Here is a 15,906-nt window from a genome sequence, read left to right as displayed (position 1 = left end):
TGGAAAAATTCCACCTCTACAAAAAATACAGAAATTAGCCAGGCATGGCAGTGTGCACCTTTTTTCCCAGCTACTTGGGAGGCTGAGGCAGGAGGATTGCTTGAGCCTGGGAGGCAGAGGTTGCAGTGAACCAAGATCACACCACTGCACTCCAGCCTGGGCAACAGAGTGAGATCCTGTCTCAAAACAAATACACACACACACACACACACACACACACACACACACACACTCCTATATGCCTGCATCACCCCAATAAGGGTGTGAACTTCTGCTTAGAGACCTCATACATGGTTGTCCCTATAACACCAAAAAAGGAGAGCCCCATGTAATTGTTTCATATCAAGACAGAACATACAGTATCCCTGGCTTTGGACCTACAGAAGGAAACACATTTTTCTACCTGCTGTATGGCAGAGGTTCCTGAACACCTGGACAGCTTATTGCAGCACGGATTGCTGGGCCCTACTCCAGAGTTTCTGATTCATCAGGTCTAGGGTGGGGCCTGAGAATTTACATTTATAAGAAGTTCCCAGGTGCTCCTGGTCCAGAGACTGTATGTTTGAGAGCCACTCTTACATACTAACTGTAAATTGTAGAACTCTATAAAAAAGCTTAGTTTGGTCTGAGATAAGAAGCACACAGGTAATGGAGCAAATCATGAAAAAGTCAACCCTTGATCCCAGGTAACAAGTAATACACAGTGACATAACACAATTCTTGGTTTTCATGATTGCAAGTCATAGCCAAGTATCTAGTGAGAAATTCAGTTTCATTTTCAGGGCTTAGAGGCCAGGTGATTCTAGAAAAATAGGATTTAGTGATTAACCTCATGAGAGTGGGAGTTATTTATGTCCTTTTTCTCTCCCCCATCACTTAGCATTTAACCTTACATTAGAAGGGTCCTGTATTTGCTTTAACCCCGTAAAGAACTTTGAGTGCTTATTAAACAGAAAGCTTTGTGTGTGTGTGTGTGTGTGTGTGTGTGTGTGTGTGTACGTATATATTTAGAGACAGAGTCTCATTCTGTAGCCCAGGCTGAAGTGCAGTGGCATGATTTTGGCTCACTGCAACCTCTGCCTCACAGGTTCAAGGGATTCTCCTGCCTCAGCCTCCCAAGTAGCTGGGATTACAGGCACCTGCCACCATGCCCAGCTACTTTTGTATTTTTAGTAGAGACAGGGTTTCATCATGTTGGCCAGTCTGGTCTTGAACTCCTGAATTCGGGTGATCCACCCACCCCAGCCTCCCAAAGTGCTGGGATTACAGGCATGAGCCATCACACCTGGCTCAAAAGCTTTGTGTTTTTAAAAATATTAGACATGTTTCTTGTTTTTTTTTTTTTTAAACTTAACACTAATGTAGGAGAATAAGAGAAAGTTTTTCTAAAAAAGAGAAAACATTGTGATTACTTTATCTTATTGGAATGTTGGATACTAAAGTCTGCTTTATCAATCATCAAGCACACTATAAAATTTCCATTTTAATAGGATTTGTACCTCAATTGAGGTAATAAAGTTTTAAAGTTTTTCAAGTGAAAGCCAGCCCCGCCCCTCTCCTGGAGTGGGCGGGGACAGCAGTTGCATGGGCAGCTTTCCTTGTGACAACACAGGTCCTTCATGACACGCTGCTGTCTGGCCACACCTCCTTTTCCTTTCATCTTTCTCATTGGCCAATGGGCTTCAAGCATTAAGGCCACGCCCCTATTCTGCATTCTAATGCAGCCCTGGTTACGCCTCCTCTGGCTCAGTCACACAGCGACGTAGAGGTGACTGGAGGTGTATAGTTGTCCTCACCTGGATCATGCTGATGTGGCCCCAACCCCACCTCCCTGACAATCCCCACCTCCCTACCCATCCCCACCTCCCTACCCACCCCCACCTCCCTACACACCCCCACCTCCCTACCCATCCCCACCTCCCTACACACCCCCACCTCCCTACACACCCCCACCTCCCTACCCACCCCCACCTCCCTACCCACCCCCACCTCCCTACCCACCCCCACCTCCCTACACACCCCGGCCTCCCTACACAGCCCCACCTCCCTACACAGCCCCACCTCCGTACCCACCCCCACCTCCCTACCCACCCCCACCTCCCTACACACCCCCACCTCCCTACCCACCCCAACCTCCCTACCCATCCCCGCCCCCCTACCCACCCCCACCTCCCTACCCAACACACGATGTACAAAGAAACCCGACAGAACAACTTGGCCGAGGCCAAGGAAAAGGTAAACGCACCAGCACCCCAACCCAAGTTGAGGCTCCCTCTGACCGCCGAACTGCTGCCAGTCTGTGCCACTCCCGAGGCACACCGGGCTGGGCCCCCCCCAGTACCTCTGGGATCCCCACACCAAAATCTTGTCAGTCAGCCCAACCCCCACATGAGTCCTGCCCCTGCCCTGCCCGGCACCCCAGGGTGACTTTGAGCAGGTGACTCCCGGGGCTTCCAACTCCATACTCTGCCCTTACCTCCTGCTACCCCAAACCCGACCTCCCTGGGCTCTTTGGGCTCACATCTCCAAGGACCTGGGTGCCCCAGAACCTGCCCTCACCAGTTGCCACAGGGTGACTTTGGGGACGTGACTCCTGGGGCTCTTGCTCCTTACTTGGCCCTCACCTCCTGCCACCCCAAGCCTGACCTCCCGGGGCTCTTTGGGGTCACGTCTCCAAGGACCTGGGTCCCAATTTTGTGACCCCCACTCCCCAGTCTCAAAGCGGCAACTTGGGCATTGCACTCATGTGTCCCCCCCACCCCCACCACTCCACCGAGGAGTGGAATGTAGTGATGTCACAGTCCCTCTACAAACTGTCATTACTACCACGAGACCGGCCTTTGGTCTTAGGACCCAGTCCCCTAAGTGTTCTTGCCCACTTCTGTTTCCTCTGGTTGCAGCACAGGTTTCCAGCTGGAAGGGGAATGGGGACTGTGGGACCTAGAAGAGAGAGGTTTCAGGCTGCCTGACTTCCTTACCACAGATGTTGACAGTGTGAAAAGCCTACACCTCCCCCATGAGCTCCACATGTTGACAGTGTCTCTGGGTGGCAATGGGAGAACGGGTTGGGTTGGGTTTTCTCCCAGGCTTCTACTCTCCAGAGAGACTTTAACATTTTTTCTGAGTTCTGCACCTCAGATTTGAATTCTCCATTGTTCTGGGACCAGAGTGCCCCTCAGTCACTGGTTTCTGGAGTGAGATCTGCTTATCTTCTGTGGAACAGATCTTGGGAAACTGGACTTGACAGCTTGAGTCTTCCTCATCTCATCTCAACCTGGGGTACTTTGAGTGCCACAGGATAAATATGGGGCATCTTTCTGAAGCATCAGTTTCCCTTGATTCTATTGAGAGATGAAACATTAATGTACTTAGGGATGAAAGTCACATAGATTTATAAGAGTATACAAGACTTCTCTCTGAAATGAGGCTTGGGTTGTCCTCTTTCTGCTAAATTCCCGGATTTAACAGAAAGGCTGCCTTCTGCCATGAGGATACATTGATGTAAAGGTTTGAGAGGTACTGGTGTACTTCTTAACACTAACAGACGTGTGAGGGTGAATAACTCTAAACCACAGAGTGTACAGTTCCTGCCTACTTAATGTTTGCTTTTCTACCTCTGCCTCTGGTTTTGGTCCCTGGCAGCTGCTGATTTGTGGCAAAATCCCAGAGCTCAGAGTCAGAAAACTGAGTTTAAGTTCCATTACTGCCTTTTTTTTCAGCCATGGTATCAATCTCTCTCAGTCACTAAGGGATTGTGACAACATTTCCTACAGTTGGTGGCATTAAATCAGATGGTCTATAAGAGTATTTAGTATAAACTGTAAAGCAGGATGTGACTGTAGGAGCTTGTAGTTCTCATGAGTATCACTGCTCTTCCTTTCCACAGTTGAGAGACCATCATGCCCAGACCAACCCTAGTGTTGGTGCAGGAGCAAGCGACACCAAAAAGAAGAAAATAAATAATGGCACTAACCCTGAGACAACCACTTCTGATGGTTGCCACTCACCTGAGGATGTGAGTCTTGGCTGGCCAGGCTCCTGGGGACAGCGGGCCCAAGGGGTGGTGGAGGGTAATTGTTAAGATTGTGGAAGAACTGCCAGGTACTGGTTAAGAATTCTGGATTTGAATCCTACCTCTCCATCTGCTAGGGATATGATTTAAGGCAAATTGCTTGAGCTCTTTGGGCCTCTCTTTTCACATCTGTAAAACAGGAGTGGTATTGTTTTACTTGTATTTGTGAAGTTTAAATGAGATTTGTCATTGTGTTTTTATGTTAATCCCTAGTCCAGGGCCTGCTGTAAACTCTCCTTCTTGGGCTTGCATTTCCTGAGGTAGAGTTAGAGAGTATCAGAGGTTTCTGTTAGCTCTGAGAGCCTGACAGTTAAAGGCCCACTAGAATGGAAACCTCAGGGCCAAGGACTCCTGTCTGCCTTTTCTAACCTCTATCCCCACTGTGAGGAACTGTCCCTGGCTCGTATGTGCTCAATGTTTGCTGAATGAATGCACCTTTCTAAATCACAAGCTGGCAGAAGGGTGGGCTTTTCTCACACTCCATCTCTGAAGGTTTCTGTTACTGTCTTTTCAAGAGAATCTAGTTTCAGACTTTGAGTTCCGTGGCTGTGGGCAAAAACCAACAAAGACCGAAATCCTTCTTCCTTGGGAGTTGAGGAGAGTTTACCAGTTTGTGTTCCCATTGGGTCTGAGAACTGTGCCTTTTAAATCCATTCCTGACCCCTGCCTACCGCTTCCTGGCCTGGGGAATAGAGTCAAGGAGGCCACCCTCAGTCACCTTCCTTTGACTCTCCCCACAGAAACAACAGAACCGAACTCAGCTGGAAGAAGTAACGCGATTTCTTTGTTTGCTCACGACATGACCGCTGGGTTTGGGGGCACTCAGATGTAGAGGCCCCAGTCTCATCTCCCCCACTCCTAGTCTGGGGAAGAAGGCTCACCCCCCTTATTCCACCCCATCCCCACAGGGTCCCTGAAAAACTGGTCCCATGGGTGGGCCTGTCCTGGGGCAGTGGTGCCATTCTGGGGGCATGTCTCTTGCTGTGCCATCTCTGCCTCCTCCTAGCAAGAGCTCTGTCTTCCTCTTTCTATAGGAAAAGAAGGCAAACCACCAACATCAGGAAGCTCTAAGGAGGGAGCTAGAGGTGAGTGGAGGGTGTGAAGTTCCCTCCTGTCCTCTGGGGAATGTTTCTTTGCTTCTCTTTCAGCATTTGCTTGTCTTTTCTCCCAAAGGCCCAGGTTCATACCATACGAATCCTTACATGTCAGAAAACCGAGCTTCAGACGGCACTCTATTACAGCCAGCAAGCTGTCAAACAGTTGGAAGGTGGGAATCTGGCACCCCATCATCCTTGAACCTGGCACTTTGACAGGCCTTTAGGGGGAGTCCTTTGGGCCACATCTGAATGTCTCTCATTCCAGGAGAGGCCAGGGATCTGATCGGCCGCCTGCATGATTCATGGAAGTTTGCAGGAGAGTTAGAGCAGGCTCTCTCTGCCGTCACTACACAGAAGGAGAAGGCGGATAAGGTGAGTCCAACCACTGCCCCATACCCTGGGAGCCCAGCTTCGCAGATGGAGGAGTGAGCCTAAAGTTCCCTTCTGTAGGATGGAGGTGTCCTGCCCAGAAGGCAGCATTGCCATTTCTTGCTGCTTTTGTGTGTGGTTGTTAGAGGCAGACTGGGGCTGAGTGGGCTGCTGCAGATGAGCTGGGGAGCATTGTGGGGAGTGAGCACTGGACATAGAACTCAGAGGCCAAGTGCCCACCCTGCCCATCCTTGGCTGTGGCCTTGGCCAAGTCCTAAGTGGCGGTTAGGGTACTTGTACCATAAAGGTACAGAAGAGTATCTTGAGTATGTTATTATTTGTGTGGAGAGAGGGAGCAGGTATATATGTGTGTGTGTGTATGTATTATGGTAATATACATAAAACATGTTTGTAAGGATTCATAAAAAAAACTCAGGATAGAGGCACAGTGTGGGGGGGAGATATTTCCCTTCTGGACTTTCTGAGTTTTGGACTATGCGAACGTATCACCCTTTCAAAAATTCAACAAAGGATTAATTTCCTCCTTCTTAACTGTGCCCCTACCTCCAGCGAAAGAATGGGCTTAGAGAATCAGATATACCTGGGTGTTGAAATCCCAGCTGTAGGTGATCTTAGGCAGCACTTAACCTTTAATACCACATGTTTTTCATCTACACAATAGAGATAATAATGGTAACCATCTCCTATGGAGGTTATGAGGATTAAATAGGATTATTAGCATAGTGCCTGGTGAAGCACTCAATAAAGGTTCCAACAGTGGTAGTAATAAGAATAATAACAATAGCAATATTATCTGATCTCTCTGGGCCCCTGTTAGCCAGCCCTAAATTCAGTCTCTTTCCCTGTCCCTTCCACCTTCACTGAGTTCTTTGAAAAACAAATGAGGGCCGGGTGCTCTCGCTCATGCCTGTAATGCCAGCACTTTGGGAGGCCGAGGTGGGTGGGTCACCTGAGGTCAGGAGTTCAAGACTAGACTGACCAACATGAAGAAACTCCATCTCTACTAAAAATACAAAATTAGCCGGGTGTGGTGGCACACGCCTGTAATCCCAGCTACTTGGGAAGCTGAGGCAGGAGAATCACTTGGACCCAGGAGGGGGAGGTTGTGGTGAGCCGAGATTACACCATTGCACTCCAGTCAGGGTAGCAAGAATGAAACTCTGCCAAAACAAACAAACAAACAAACAAATGAAAAACAAATGAGACCATGGGCTTGGAAATGCCTTGAGAACATGTCAGGTGTGATTGAGAGTGAGGGAGTGTTACTGTGGAGTAGTCACAGTAGCTGTTGTTCCTGGTCATCCAGCTGCTCCTCTGCCTGCTCTGTCTTGACTTAACCTTTCTCTATTTGCAGTACATCGAGGAGTTAACAAAGGAGAGGGACACCCTGAGTCTGGAACTGTACAGGAACACGTAGGATGGGGGAAGGTGGAATGGGAGGTCTGGGGGCCCTTAGCGTGGGTGGTGTGCTGGGAGGTGGGGGGTACAGGTGAGCATGGGGAGAGGCTCCTACAGGTTTTCATGTGTGCACAGGGAAGCTCTAGTTCCAGCTGTGTCACTGACTCATGGGGTAGCCTCAGGCAACTCATGTCTTCTCTCTGGCCTGCCACCTGGGACTCTTAATTCCTGGGGTCCCTACCAATGCCACAGTTCTGTGGTTGTGGGTTGAAAGTAGAGGGTTGATCACCAAAGCCGTCCTTTCTGTTCTTCATTCATTCCTTTCTCTACTGCCTCTGGCCGTAGCATAACCGATGAGGAGCTGAAGGAGAAAAATGCCGAACTACAAGAAAAACTTCGACTTGTAGAATCTGAAAAGTCTGAGATCCAGCTCAACGTAAAGGAGCTAAAAAGGAAGCTGGAGAGGGCCAAGCTCCTGCTGCCACAGGTGAGCGGCTGCAGCCCCGGGGGTTGTGGCAGCCCCACCCAGCTGGGACCATGGTCTAGGGATCATGCAGGGTATGGGGAGGCTCCAGCCAAGAGCTGGAAAATTTGGGTCCCTGTTCTGGTCCCACCATAGAATCCTCTAGAGTGTGCTAAAAATGTACAAATTGGGGCCCTGCCTGGGGAATCAGAATCTCAGAGTTAGTGCTTAAAATATTTTTTTAAAGGATACTGGATGAAAACCATTATTTTATAGATTACATTTATTTATTTATTTATTTTGAGTTGGAGTCTCACTCTTTTGCCCAGGCCAGAGTGCAGTGGCACAATCTTGGCTCACTGCAAGCTCCGTCCCCCGGGTTCACGCCATGCTCCTGCCTCAGCCTCCCAAGTAGCTGGGACTACAGGTGCCTGCCACCACACCCGGCTAATTTTTTGTATTTTTAGTAGAGACGGGGTTTCACCGTGTTAACCGGGATGGTCTCCATCTCCTGACCTCGTGATCCACCCACCTCAGCCTCCCAAAGTGCTGGGATTACAGGCGTGAGCCCCCGTGCCTGGCCTATAGATTACATTTATATGGCTAGCTCATGAGTCTGTTTCCTTCTGAGGTTCAAACCAACACTTTCACTATTCCAGCAGCAGCTGCAGGCGGAGGCTGACCACCTGGGTAAGGAGCTGCAGAGTGTGTCAGCAAAGCTCCAAGCCCAGGTGGAAGAGAACGAGTTGTGGAACCGCCTGAACCAGCAACAGGAGGAGAAGATGTGGAGCCAGGAGGAGAAGATACGGGAGCGGGAGGAGAAGATACGGGAGCGGGAGGAGAAGATACAAGAGCAGGAGGAGAAGATACGGGAGCAGGAGGAGAAGATGCGGAGGCAGGAGGAGATGATGCGAGAGAAGGAGGAGAAGATACGGGAGCTGGAGGAGAAGATACATGAGCAGGAAAAGATATGGGAGGAGGAGGAGAAGAGGCAGGAGCAGGAGAAGATATGCGAGCAGGAGAAGAGGCAGGAGCAGGAGGAGAAGATGTGGAGGCAGGAGGAGAAGATACACAAGCAGGAGGAGAAGATACAGGAGCAGGAGGAGAAGATGTGGAGGCAGGAGGAGAAGATGCATGAGCAGGAGAAGATATGGGAGGAGGAGAAGAGGCAGGAGCAGGAGGAGAAGATGTGGAGGCAGGAGGAGAAGATACGGGAGCAGGAGGAGATGTGGAGGCAGAAGGAGAAGATGCACCAGCAGGAGGAGAAGATACGGGAGCAGGAGGAGAAGATGTGGAGGCAGGAGGAGAAGATATGGGAGCAGGAGAAGAAGATGTGGAGGCAGGAGGAGAAGATACGGGATCAGGAGGAGAAGATGGGGAGGCAGGAGGAGAAGATACGGGAGCAGGAAGAGAAGATGCACGAGCAGGAGGAGAAGATGTGGAGGCAGGAGGAGAAGATGCACGAGCAGGAGAAGATACGGGAGGAGGAGAAGAGGCAGGAGCAGGAGGAGAAGATATGGAGGCAGGAGGAGAAGATACGGGAGCAGGAGAAGATGTGGAGGCAGAAGGAGAAGATGCGCGAGCAGGAGGAAAAGATACGGGAGCAGGAGGAGAAGATGTGGAGGCAGGAGGAGAAGGTGCGGAAGCAGAAAGATATGATGCGAGAGCAGGAGGAGAAGATACGTGAGCAGGAGGAGATGATGCAGGAACAGGAGGAGAAGATGCGGAGGCAGGAGGAGAAGATGTGGGAGCAGGAAGTGAGGCTGCGGCACCAGGAGGAGAAGATGCAGGAACTGGAGGTGAGGCTGCAGGAGCTGGAGGAGAGGCTGGGGGAGCTGGGGCGGAAGGCCGAGCTCTGGGGGGAGCAGACGAAGGTGCGTGGAAACCCTGGAGATCATACAGAACGACCTCACCACAACTTAGCAGATGGTGGTTGGCTCCCTCTGCTTTTCCACCAGTCTGTGGCCTACAGTTTAAATGGTGGGAAGAAGGGTGTGAGATTTGAGGCTGGGGAGGGAGGCATGGGCCTCTAGGCAAGGGAGGTAGTCATTTAGGCCTGGAGGAAGGGGCCAGGGCAAGGGGCCTGGGCAGGCGACAGAGCCCCGCAGTGCCCTCGCCACCCTGTTTATGGGCCCAGAATCTGGAAGCCAGCCACTACCTACCCTGACGCCTATCCTGCAGGTGGAGCTGAAGAGCCAAGAGGCTCAGAGTCTGCAGCAGCAGCGAGACCATTACCTGGGTCACCTGCAGCAGTGTGTGGCCACCTATCAGCAGCTGGCCTCTGAGAAGGAGGCACTGCCCAGCTGCAGCAGCAGGAAGCTCAGGGCGAAGCGGTGGCCGAGATGGCCCACCAAGAGTTGCAGGAGACCCGGTTGAGGGAGGTGATGAGGGCGGGGCCCCAAGCGGGATGACCTGGCAACCTCCGTGCCTTCTCACTCTCTTTCCTGGCCCCTTAGGAGCACCTGGAAGCTGCCATCTACCGAGCAGATGACAAGAACGCAAAAACAATAAACATGTAAAAGCCGGCCGCAAGGCCTGGACAAGAGTAAGCCGCCACGTGACTGTTTAGAATAGAGTCTGAGCACAAACCTGAAAAAAACATTTATTTATTTTAAATTGTGGCAAAATACTAGCCAGGCACGGTGGCTCATGCCTGTAATCCCAGCAACTTGGGAGACCGAGGTGAATGGATGACCTGAGGTTAGGGGTTCAAGACCAGCCTGGCCAATACAAAAATTAGCCGGGCATGGTGGCGCGTGCCTGTAATCCCAGCTACTTGGGAGGCTGAGGCAGGAGAATCGCTTGAACCTGCGAGGCAGACGTTGCAGTGAGCTGAGATCGTGCCACTGCACTCAAGCCTGGGTGACAGAGCGAGACTCCGTCTCAAAAAAAAAAAAAAAAGTTCTTCCTTACATGTATGTTTCTATTGTGTTTTTTCTTGGTCTTTCTCGTTTAGTCTTGTGTTGTCTTATGGCATTCCTAATAAACTTTGTTCTGCCTCCAGAGAGTATTGACTTTGACTTTATGGCACACAACTGGAGTAAGGGCACATCGCCTTCATCTAGTTTGGGACTAAGCTGGTTCAAAGCAAGTTTTAGGTTTTATGATGGCTGGTCTATGTTTTATTCATTTGGACTCCTACGGGTGGCCCTTCCAGGGTCCCCACCGAGGTCCCATCTCCTTCCTGGGACCCAAATTCTCATTAGATCATTTCAGCCCTGTGAGAGTGCCAAACATTCAGGTAGGCTCTCCAGCCCCTTAAGTACTACTTCATACTCAGTTTCTTAGCCTCTTAGCCCTCTACTGTTGACCAATCACCAAATGTGGGAAAAGCACCACAGACTGTCAGGGTCACCTCCTAGGCCTGGTCACTCAAGTTCTGGCTGAGGTTTTCAGTTACCTTTCAACAATTGTTTTTGATTGGGGGCAGGGCACAGTTTTGTCCAGTTTTTCTAACTGCTCTTGTGGGGAGGCGAATCTGTCACAAGCTCCTCTGCCTTTAGTGAAAGTTGAAAACCTTCATCTGTCCTTTTTTTGTTGTTTTTGAGATGGAGTCTCGCTCTGTTGCCCAGGTGCTAGTGCGGTGGCACGATCTCTGCTCACTGTAACTTCTGCCTCCTGGGTTCAAGCAATTCTCCTGCCTCAGCTTCCCAAGTAGCTGGGATTACAGGCGTGTGCCACCATGCCTGGCTAATTTTTTTGTATACCTTTAATAGAGACAGGATTTCACCATGTTTTCCAGGCTGGTCTTGAGCTCCTGACTCAGGTGATGTACCTGCCTCAGCCTCCGAAAGTGCTGGGATTACAAGTGTGAGCCACTGCGTCCAGCCCATCTGTCTTTTAAAAAAATGTTTTTAATTGGAGGTATAATTTATATTCAGTGAAATGCACAGATCTGGTTTACATTTTGATGAGTTTTAACTCATTTAACATTACCCATGGAACCTACCTCCTTTGAAGATACAGAGTATTTCTATCATCCAGAAAGTGTTCCTGTGCTTTCATCCTGTCTGGCACTCCCCCAGCAGCTGATGAACATGCTGAGGACATTGGTACTGGATTCTGGCCGCCCCAAAAGAGCTGCTTTGAGAAGGTTTACCCAGCACTAAATCCCTGCCTGCTCTCTCAAAATTTCCATCTTTAAGCTGGTTGTACCTATAACCCTCCCTCATCAACTCAATAGATAAACAAACCCTGAAAAATAAACTCCCCTTCCTGGCCCAGCAGCCCACAGCCTAATATTGACTGTATTCCCAGGCTTTCAGAAATGGAACTCACCTGCCGGTTCACCCTCACTAGGGCCGCAGCTGCACAGGAGCAGCTGGGCTCACCCATTAAGCCAGAAGCCAATAGCTGGACAGTGACACTCAGACCCCAGCCTGGGCCAGCCTGGCTGAAAGCCCCCTTCTTTCCGTCCCACTCTGGAGAGAGGGGGCGGAGCATACACAACTCTACTGCCCTCTGCATCCTTCAGCTGTGCTTCCTCCTGGGAGAGGGAGCCGCTCATTAATTTGGCCAAAGCCTTCTTGAGGGCTGTAGGTTTCACAGGCTGGGTGTGTGGGGCCCACCGTGCTAGAGAGAGAGGCTGGTGTGTCAGAAGGCAGCCACCTGGCCAGAGGAGGGTCAACCCCCTTGGTGACCTCCTTCCCCCGGCTGGACACAGCGTCCTGCACTCTCTACATGTGACTGTTCCCCTCAGAGCTGCTTCCAGGGGAGGGGTTCTAACCCTGTGGGTGGGGACATTGTGTCACTTTACAGTGGGCCATGGCTCCCTCTGACATCTCCAACTCAGAGGCAGTAGAGAGAAGATGAGAAATTCCCTGGCCCCTCCTCCCTCAGCACCCCCACCTCTGCACACATCCACATATGGAGGCCCTGACAATGGGCCCTGGGAGTGCCGCCATCTGCGCCTCCTTTCCATGCCTGCAGCAGCCATGTCCACTCTCCAGACCCTCACCCGCCTGGCTCAGTAGACGCTGCACTGCCTGTGGTCCTGCGCCTACACCTGGGCCTCTGTACCCGTCAGTTCCCCCAGTCTGGTTCTTATTTTCCCCAACAAGTAGGGAGCCTGTAAGGTCACCTGTTGAGCAAGCTGGGGGAGAGAGTAGGGTGGGGCTGGGAGGATGAGGAGGAGAAGCTCATGGTCATGCTGGAGACTCAGCTGAGCAGAGTCTCTGCAGGCCCCTTGGCTGCCTAGCCAGTGGTGATCCCGCCCCCACCCTCATTTCTTCTTTGTTAACAAAACCATGACCTCATTAAATACTGGACACCTATAAACCTCATGGACCCTCCTCCAGCCTCCCCACCGTGTACTGGTCAGTCTAAGTCAACTCTAGTCATTTCATTCCTCTGGACATTGACTGCTTGGGGCTTGGGCATGAGCTGCCTCTTTGCCTGAGCCTCAGCCACAGGTATCCTCTGCACCTACCACGCTGATGCACTGGGCCAGGGAGAGCTCCGTCTCGATGGAGATGAGCTGTGAGGAGGTGGCGGCTGGGTGGATCAGGTTGTGGTAACGGGTTTTGTTCAGAAGGTCATCCATCAGTTTCTGCTCAGCATGGGCCACGCGGCAGTCCCCTGGGTAAACACACAGACATGCTGGGCCCTTGTGCAGCTGTCCCCCACTGCAGCTGACAGCTATGAAGCAGGAGCTGAGAGGGCCAGGGAGCACAGACACCCTGAGAGCTGGCTGAAGCAGTGAAGGCGCTGGTGGGCCTTTCTTTCCCTGGGGACTTCAAATGACATTAATGACAGAGCTCAGCTACCTCCTCCCCATGCCATACCTCTTCCTCCTCCCCCTCCCTCGATCAATGAACAGCATCCCACGCTCTACACATCTGATACAAAACTGGGTGTCTCTTCCTGACTCCTCCCTTGGTTCATCCAAGTAGCCCCCAAGTCCCGTCTGTCCTCCCATCTCCACGGCTAAAGCCATGTCCCTGCCTCCCCCGCCCTGCCCACCTTCTATTCTCTCCACCTGCACTCTGCCCCTGCCATCCATGTGCCATACAGTGGCAGACTGGTCTTTCTACAGCAAGCTGGACTAGGGCCCTTCCCCACCCACAGCTCTCAGAGCTGGAGGTGGAGTTGAAGCTCATGTTCTGGCTTGGCACTCAGAGCTCTTTCCCCCTCGGCACTGGCTTATCCAGAGTGCTCACAGTGCAGGGCAGGAGCCCCATGACTCAAATGTGGGTTTGGTGCAGAACTGGGTCTGAGGTGGTGCTTTCCCTATGAAGAGACAGGGCCAACATGGGGGGATTTTCTGGGTTCAGAGTTAGACCTACAGAGTGCAAGGTTTCTCTGAGGCACCAAACGGAGGGGTCGAGCTAGCAGCTGGCTCCTGGTCTGGAGCTTCAAGGAGGGGTCTCAGCTCAGAGCCAAATTCAATAGCCAGCTTACATGCAGCCTCCCGCAGGGAGCCCCTGGAGCTTCTACAGCCTCAGATCTGCCCCTCTGCATACCCCAGATCTCTTGCCAAGGGGCGTTTGGGTCTTCATGTCATCTCCCTCCCATATCTGGGAGTAAAGGTGAGGTGCAGGGACTTGCGCTTGTGTACTCTGGTGTCTTAAGGGAGAGTGTGTCAAGTAGAGTGGAGGCGGCTTGGAAAGAGGGAGACTCAGAGGAGAGTGAAGGACACGTGACCAGGCGAGCCTGGGAGCAGGAAAAGAGAGTGAGCAGAGGAAACCGCTGGGTCAGGGGAGCGGATGGGAGGATCAGAGAATGAGGGGGGCTGGAGACATGGGGGTGGGGACACTGGTGAAGGGCTGCCTGGCTCGCCAGGCTCAGGAGTCAGTTACATCCTCCCACAAGGACCAGCTCACCTAGTCGCCCCAAAGCCCTCTCTCTGTGGGTGGGACCAGAGGGCCAAGAGCACAGATAACCCAGTTGAGCAGGACTGAGGCAGACTCAGGTGGGTGCTGGGCTGGACTCCTGGCTCTGGGGAGCAGCCGCCACCCTGCCTACTGCATCCACTTTCCAACTCGCTGCCTATCTGAGCAGATGCAATATTGGGCACCTTGTGAAACATGCTCCTGGTGCACCTGCTGCCTGCTGCCCCTCCTGCAGAGTGCCCGGGCTCTCCAGAGGGGATTCCTGTAGAGGCTTGGCCTAGATTCTGAGTCCTGCCTCTCATACCCGGGGCTGCTACCCCAGAGGCCAGCTGCTTGAGTACCCTGGAAGCTAGTCTGTAGCCCCAGGCTACAGCTGGGTCCATCCCACGGCCCTTCTTTAGTGTATCTATTTGGACTGACTGCTCAGTTCATAGAGAGGGGTGTGTCTTGCCCCAGCCCATCTGGCATGTCTAAGGCAGCTGTGGGGTCAGAATCTGCAGCTCCCGGCCCCCAGCCCTGCAACAGTAGGAGAGGCTGGACCCCACATCTCTGAAGTCCCACTGGGCTGGTGCGAGCGGGCTCCCGAGTCCAGAGCTGCTCTGCAGGCTGTGGGGCTCATGCACCAGCTTTGAACCCACCTGATGTGCTCAGGTTGCTCACCTTTGGGCCTGTCCTGACTCTCAGGCATTCGGCTGAGCCTGAGGGCCTCTCCCTCATCTTGACCACCAGCTACAGGCTCTGACTTGGAGGTTCCCAGAACCTTAGACCATTTGGCCGGCCCCCCATTTCTCACCTGAGGAAACTGAGACCAGAGAGGGAAAGCAACTTTCTCAAGGACCCCCAGCAATTCAGAGGCAGAACCAGGTCTAGGAGCCTCTTCTCGATAGATTTTCTCCCTGTCCCCGAGCCTTCTTTAGTGCCTCATTAACTTCCCTGTAAGGAAACTGCCCCCCTGAGGCTGGAAATGGTGCTGTCCAGAGTGGTGTGCGACAGTGACTGCGCCTGTGTTTGTACTTGTGAGTGTGTATGGGGGTGGGGATGAGGGGGGGAATAAACGGCAGGGATTCTGGGGGCTGGATGCACTCCACCTCACCCCAAAAAGGGGTGCAGGAGAGCCCAGCCAAGCACAGCACATGCTTCGACTTTCCAATCTGCTGAATGCCTGTGAGGCCAGCTGGGCCCAGAAGACAAGGGACAGACCTTTCCCCATAGATGGCAGGGGGGTGCCCAAGATGGGTGGAAGCTTCTGCTGCAACTTTGGGGGTCACATCCCAGCCCATGGGCTGACACTTAAGCAGAAAAAGCCACCTCTAGGAGTCAGTCGTGATCTAGTGATTCTGATGAGGAGGGGCCCCACCAGCCTGTGTCCAGGGTCTTGTCTGGGAAAAACTGCTCCCTGGCAGAAAGAGGCTAATAATTTGAGAGGAAGCCATAGCTGAAATCCTAAACTGTGTGAGTGTGTGTGTCCAGTTTGAAAAAGCGTATCTGACCTAAACATTTATATTGAAAAAATGGAAAGATATTCCCCTTGTTTTGGAATACAAACTACAGAAAGCAACACTTAACAGAATCTCATCGGAAAGGTCAGATTCTGCATCTGGAAAGGCACAGTGATTTTCAACTGCGGTGTGTGTCCTTAACTGAGGAAGGGAAGGT

General features: G+C 51.9%; 1 protein-coding gene and 1 pseudogene across 1 annotated transcript; one reads left to right on the top strand and one right to left on the bottom strand.

Annotated features, from left to right (window-relative positions):
• Positions 1-1,765: 1,765 nt before the first annotated feature.
• Positions 1,766-10,156, top strand: LOC129050278 (golgin subfamily A member 6-like protein 25). The gene is made up of 10 exons (XM_063716430.1): positions 1,766-1,880; positions 2,187-2,235; positions 3,887-4,015; positions 5,107-5,157; positions 5,246-5,339; positions 5,435-5,541; positions 6,914-6,972; positions 7,303-7,444; positions 8,080-9,219; positions 9,877-10,156. Exons 1-10 carry the CDS (start codon positions 1,804-1,806, stop codon positions 9,937-9,939), a joined length of 1,911 nt encoding a protein of 636 aa, XP_063572500.1. The 5' UTR covers positions 1,766-1,803; the 3' UTR covers positions 9,940-10,156.
• Positions 10,157-13,815: 3,659 nt separating this feature from the next.
• Positions 13,816-14,967, bottom strand: LOC100440842 (uncharacterized; annotated as a pseudogene).
• Positions 14,968-15,906: the final 939 nt, after the last annotated feature.

Source organism: Pongo abelii, chromosome 16 (assembly GCF_028885655.2).
Source record: "Pongo abelii isolate AG06213 chromosome 16, NHGRI_mPonAbe1-v2.0_pri, whole genome shotgun sequence".
NCBI classification, from domain to species: Eukaryota; Metazoa; Chordata; class Mammalia; order Primates; family Hominidae; genus Pongo; species Pongo abelii.
This window is presented reverse-complemented; position numbering and strand designations above follow the sequence as displayed.

Coding starts and splice junctions, on each gene's coding strand:
- LOC129050278 (XM_063716430.1), top strand. CDS start 1,804: ATGCTGATGTGGCCCCAACCCCACCTCCCTGACAATCCCCACCTCCCT. Junction 1,881..2,186: donor CACCTCCCTACCCACCCCCA/CCTCCCTACACA, acceptor TACCCAACACAC/GATGTACAAAGAAACCCGAC. Junction 5,340..5,434: donor AGCTGTCAAACAGTTGGAAG/GTGGGAATCTGG, acceptor CTCTCATTCCAG/GAGAGGCCAGGGATCTGATC.